Genomic DNA, 6,627 nt, shown 5'->3' on the forward strand with positions numbered 1-6,627 from the left:
TATATATACATATATATATATATATATACACACACACACACATATATATGCGGCTCGTGTGTTTTCTCGTCTACATTTGTTTGCAATGTCCTGTACCCAGATATGCACCTATACATACAGGTGGATGTCGGTATGCACATACCTGTACGTATATATGCATATACTCATTTACTATTTGTTTTTATATATATATATATATATATATATATGTACATATGTGTGTGCGTGTGCGTATGTATGTATATATATATATATATACATATATATTTATTTATTTATATATCGTTACTATTATGCAAAAGTGTCGCAAGTCCAAAATGTTGCTTTTTTCAGAAAATGAAAAGATAGTTTCGCCATTTCATAGCAAAACCATTCTACTACACTTTGACGATTTTTGATATCTTGGCATCTGAAGCAGCTGGAGATACGATAGTTTGACCAAAAGAACCGGTCATGGCAAGCAAAAATAAATATTGCGAAAAACACTTTTGGTCAAATTTGGTCATACAACAGTTTAGCATAATACCAACAATATACACACACATATGTGCATATATGCACACACACACACACACACACACGGTTGTTCATATATGACAGCATTATGGATTTACACATTGTACAAAGTTTGTTTGAACAACTTCTATGCTCTGATGCAGTCAGAGGATATATAGAGGACATCTTCAATGATGAAGAAACTGAAAAAAAAAAAAAAGCATTTTAGGAAAGAGACAAGATAATTTGAAGATTTTTCCAAAATTTCTACAACAATTTCTCCATTTTCAAAATATGCTATCTTAGCTGGAAGTGAAGGGGGCTACCATGCTGTCGTGGTAAATTGATTGGTTTATTATTTATTTTCTTACCAGACAGAATGAAGGCTCGGAACCTGTGCAGTTTCTTAAGGAACCATGGTTTCACTTATCTCAGTTTATCTAACTGGCCCTACTTCCATTCTACTACCTTAAGATTGTCTCAAGGGTTTTGTGAAATGACTTATCATGCTTTACCGATTATCGTTAACAGTGCCACCATCATCATCATCATCATTGTCATCACCATACAACATTGGTTTATTTGGGTTTTTTTTTTTTACATGTATGCTACCAAGGTCTTTGTTTTATAGAATTAGTAAAGATAATTGGTGATATGTGCATGTACATAGACACTCACACACACAGCTCAATGAGGTTCTTAACAGAGCGATGCTGCTACAACTGGGAGGTGCTGCTGCTTGCATCCAGAAAGAAATCCACTTTATTAATTAATATAAACTCATTAACAAACATGCTCGTGCCTGTGGTCTATATGGGTGCTCTTACCTCTTTCTGCTTTACTGCTATTATAATTGTCTCTGTTCCTTGGAGTTGACTCATCTGGTGCCTCCTTCACTCATGCACTCCCAACCCATTCAGCCCTCCTCCTTTCATTACCCTTGTTGTGTCCCATCCCCCGAGGTCCCACACTAGTCACTCTATCCAGTCCTTCCTCTCTGCAACATTTGGCCTCTGAAATTCTTCTCCCTGCTCTTGTCTTTCCTTTCAGGTTTAAACACAGGATAGTTAACAAAATTACTCTCACAGGCCACAGAGGGGCGGCAAACACTAAAGACATTGTCCCATCCTTCAGACCCATTGTCATCACCATCATCATTTGATGTCTGCCTTTCATGCTGGCATGGGTGGGATGGTTTGACAGGAGCCAGCCAGACAGAAGCCTGCACTAGACTTCTGTGTCTGTTTTGGCATGACTGTGTGGTAAGAAACTTGCTTCCTAACCATATGAGTCTGGGTTCAGTCCTACTGTATAGCACCTTGGGCAAGTGTCTTCTGCTATAGCCTTGGGCTGACCAAAGCCTTGTGAGTAGGTTTAGTAAACGGAAACTGGAAGAAACCCCTTCATACATACATACACACACACACACACACACACACACACACACACACACACGCACACATCTAGACGACAGGCTTCTTTCAGTTTCTGTCCACCAAATCCACTCGCAAGGCTTTGGTCAGCCTGATGTTATAGTAGAACACACTTGCCCAAGATGCAGTGGGACTGAACTTGGAACCATATGGAGCTAGGAAGTAAGCTTCTTACTATGCAGCCACACTTGTACACGCACAGACACATATATATATAAATGTAGATAAACCACCTAGACAAAAAGAAAATTAAAAAAAGGGGGATTTCGGTCTGACTAAGTTCATAAGAGATCAATTTCCTGACCACAGAGAGAATGTTGGCTTATACTTGTTTGTACCATATGTAAACTCTGACAAAATTAAATTGGTCTGTTTAATTTGCATAACAGTGTAAGCACTGACAGGATAAATTAATGAAGGTATTAATTAAAAGGCACACAATACAGCTTTAGGATAATTAGAAATGTAAGGTAAACTTACTAAGTGTGTTTTTAATTAATTAGATTTATATTTAATATCGTGTGTGTGCGTGCGTGTGTATGTATATACATCTATATATATGTGTGTAAGTGTGTTTATACTGGTTTAAAAGCTATTGTCATATTGCGTTGCTGTATGTCCCATAACCTAGTGGTTCAACAAATAGAGATCAATAAAATAAGTATTAGAGTCAATATCTTTGACTGAGCCTTTGAAGGCCACAGTAAAACGGTGTGTGTGTGGGTGTCTAAATGCATGTATCTATATGTTTCACCTTTGAAATGCTTGTGTGGTTTGCACTGGGGGCATTTTCCTTGCTTCTGCTCACCGTACAATACCTGCTTTGGCATGGGGGATGTCCTTGAAACAGACAAGGTCGCCAGTCGATCTAAGCTGGTGTTTCATTGCCATGGACTCAATGCTCATCATTTCCACCAACTGCAGTGCTCTCATATCAGGTACATGAGATCTTCAGGATATTATGCAAGCATCGTTAGTGAAATCATTTGAGATGCTGAATATACCTGTCTACGTTTTGCATTCAAACATCAAATTAAATTATTCTTGGTTTTCAAGTTAGCAAAGGTTTGCCGTTTGTTCTGTCAGTTTGACATAACATTTCATTTTCAAGTTGTGCATTGGTAACAAAGAGATTCACCTTCCTTATAAGTATATGTACATATATATATATGGCCTAGTTGTTAGGCATGTTGCACTCATGATCTTGAGATCATGGTTTCAACTCCCAGACCAGTTGTGTTCTTGAAGCAAAACACTTCATTTCATGTTGCCCCACCTCACTCATTTGTAGACGGGTAACCCTGTGATGGACTAGCTTCTTCCAATCAGGTTGAATGTTAGCCTGCTCGCCTTGTCAGCAGGGGAGGCATCATTCAAAAGTGAAAAATGATGCAAACCACACTGTGACCAGCGATGTATAACAACATCTGATAGTCTGGTTGATCATGTGTAATAAGTATGTATGTAAGGCGGCGAGCTGGCAGAAACGTTAGCACATCGGGCGAAATGCTTAGCAGTATTTCGTCTGCCGTTACGTTCTGAGTTCAAATTCCGCCAAGGTTGACTTTGCCTTTCATCCATTTGGGGGTCAATAAATTAAGTACCAGTTACGCACTGGGGTCGATATAATCGACTTAATCCGTTTGTCTGTCCTTGTTTGTCACCTCTATGTTTAGCCCCTTGTGGGCAATAAAAAAATAAGAAACGTTAGCACGCCGGGCGAAATGCTTAGCAGTATTTTGCATGTCTTTATGTTCAAATTCCGCCAAGATCGACTTTGTCTAATTGACTGGCTCCTCCCCCCAAAATTTTGGGCCTTGTGCCTAGAAGAGAATAGAATATGTATGTATGTGTGTGTGTATAGGTATGTTTATGTATGTGTATATATGGATATGCATTTATCTGTGTATATGTGTGTGAGATATATAGTGAAGGCACATGATTCAAATGGTTAGAGATTTGAGCTCACAATCATGAGGTAGTGAGTTTGATTCCTGGACTGGGCCGTGTGTTGTGTTCTTCAGCATTCACATTGCCCCAGTTCACTCAGTTGTAGAAATGAGTTGTGATATCACTGGTGTCAGACTGCATCAGCCCTTGCTTTTCCTTTGGATAACATCAGTGGCGAGGAGGGGAGAGGCAGGTATGCATGGGCGACTTCTGGTCTTTCATAAATAACCTTGCCCTGGACTTGTGTTTCGGAGGGTAACTTTCATGACCAAAGTTGGTTTGTACTGATATATATATATGACCTTATGGTTGGAATGAAATCCGCATAGTAAGATCAGGTGACTTACTCCACTTGGTGACGAGAGAAAACATCACTCACTACTATTTGGCAAAAATCTCATGCAAATCTTTAAAAAGACATGTCTTATGAATAAAATGAAAATTCCTGGATATCAAATGTATCCATTTTATTCATGCTTTATTTTAACCTTTTGGATGTTAGTTCAGTCATGGAGTTCTAACTGCTAATGTTGTTTTACCTCATTGTGCTGCTAATTTGGTTCTGTTCTATAATTCTCTATTAAATCAATCAATACCGCTACTGCTTGCACTGTTGGTTTAATTAGATGTGGCACTCCTCTCTTCTCATATGTGTGTGTATATATATATATATATATATATATATAGTTCACTCTCTCTCTCTCCAACTTGTCATTTTTAACCTCTCTAATTGTGTCAGCTAAATGTCAAAAACATCAATTTATTGCATTTTTGTTTTTGTTTTAATATATTTTGTCATTTTTTTTTGTCTGTTTTCCTTTCTGAAACCATGGGTTTGGTTTCATTTTTTTTTTTTATTCTTTCCTCCATATAGAACCAAATAAGTAATAAATCAATATTATTCTCCCTATAAAGGTCTCATAGATTTTATTTTTATTTATTCATTTATTTTTATTCTTCCTAATATCTCATTTGCGGACAAAGGTTAGCGAAATTAGTTGATTTATAATTGCAATCAGTTTATTTCAGATTTCTAAATTACCTATCAGCGATAATTTCTTTCTTCTGATGAATAAAATAAACCTTATAATATAAATGGCAATGTAATTTGAAAGAATATTGAGAGAATATTCACAGAATATTGTAATTATAATCAAAGGTTGATCAACAATGATGAATTATAAATTAGGTAAGTGGATGTAGATTAGTAAATATGTCAAAATAGATAACTGTTAACGAGGAAACTAATAAAAATGGATATCTGATTATGCAAGAACATTGTGGAATTGATTATTTATGAGATGATCTCAAGGCACGCAATTGAGAATTGAATGATTATGGGTAACGGTAGAGTCATGTGGAAATAATAATAATAATAATAATAATAATAATAATAATAATAATAATGACGATGATGATGATGATTTCAAATTTTAGCACAAAGCCAGCAGTTTTGAGGGAGAGGCTGAGTCGATTTCATCAACTCCAGTGTTCAACTGGTACTTATTTTATTGACCCCGAGAGGATGAAAGACAAAGTCAACTTTGGCAGAGTTTGAACTCAGAACATAAAGACTGACAAAATGCCACTAAGCATTTTGTCCAGCGTGCTACTTGTTCTGCCATCTCAACACCTTAATCATCATCATCATCATCGTTTAACGTCCACCTTCCAAGCTAGCATGGGTTGGACGATTTGACTGAGGACAGGTGAAACCGGATGGTAACACCAGGCTCCAATCTAAATTTGGCAGAGTTTCTACAGCTGGATGCCCTTCCTAACGCCAACCACTCAGAGAGTGTAGTAGGTGCTTTTACGTGTCACCTGCACGAAGGCCAGTCAGGCGATACTGGCAACTGCCACGCTCGAAATGGTGTCTTTTATGTGCCACCCACACAAGCCAGTCCAGGGGCACTGGCAACGATCTCGCTCGAAAATCCTACGAAGGCCAGTCAGGCGGTACTGGCAACAGCCACGCTCAAAATGGTGCATCTTATGTGCCACCCGCACAATAATAATAATAATAATAATAATAATAATAATTATAATAATAATATGATGATGATGATGATAACGTGATAATAATAATAATAATAATAATAATAACTTCAAATTTTGGCACAAGGCCAGTAATTTTAGGGGATAGGTTTAGCCGAACTCAGATGGTAAAAGAGCTGGAAGAGATAACGCTTAGCATTTTTTTGTCTCATACATTTAGGATTCTGCCAGTTCCTCCCCTGAATAATAACGTGATGATGATAATTCTTTCTATTATAGGTGCAAGATTTGGAATTTTGGAATTGGGGGCTAGTTGATTTCAGTGATCCTCATGTTTAACTAGTACTTCTTTATTGACCCCAAATGGATGAAAGGTAAAGTCGACCTTAATGGAATTTGAACTCCATTGTTTAGAGCCAGAAATAAAGTCGCCAAGCATTTTGTCTATGCTCTAATGATTCTGCCAGCTCACCAGCTTCATTATTAATAATAATAATAATAATCATCATCATCATCATCATCATCGTTTAACGTCCGCTTTCCATGCTAGCATGGGTTGGACGATTTGACTGAGGACTGGTGAAACCGGATGGCAACACCAGGCTCCAGTCTGATTTGGCAGAGTTTCTACAGCTGGATGCCCTTCCTAACGCCAACCACTCAATAATAACAATCCTTTCTACTAAAGGCACAAAACCTGCAATTTTGGGGAAGGGGGCCAGTTGATTACATTGACCCAAGTATTCAACTG

At 37.6% G+C, this 6,627-nt stretch overlaps 1 protein-coding gene across 1 annotated transcript in view; it reads left to right on the forward strand.

Annotated features, from left to right (window-relative positions):
- LOC106883901 (coatomer subunit zeta-1) overlaps nt 1-6,230 on the forward strand; it is a 41,017-nt gene extending 34,787 nt beyond the window's left edge. The window contains exon 8 of the mRNA XM_052974003.1: nt 6,156-6,230. Within this exon, the coding sequence (XP_052829963.1) occupies nt 6,156-6,215 (60 nt within the window). The 3' untranslated portion in view covers nt 6,216-6,230. The remainder of the gene's footprint in view (nt 1-6,155) is intronic.
- Nucleotides 6,231-6,627: the final 397 nt, after the last annotated feature.

Source organism: Octopus bimaculoides, chromosome 17 (genome assembly GCF_001194135.2).
Source record: "Octopus bimaculoides isolate UCB-OBI-ISO-001 chromosome 17, ASM119413v2, whole genome shotgun sequence".
Lineage (NCBI taxonomy): Eukaryota > Metazoa > Mollusca > Cephalopoda > Octopoda > Octopodidae > Octopus > Octopus bimaculoides.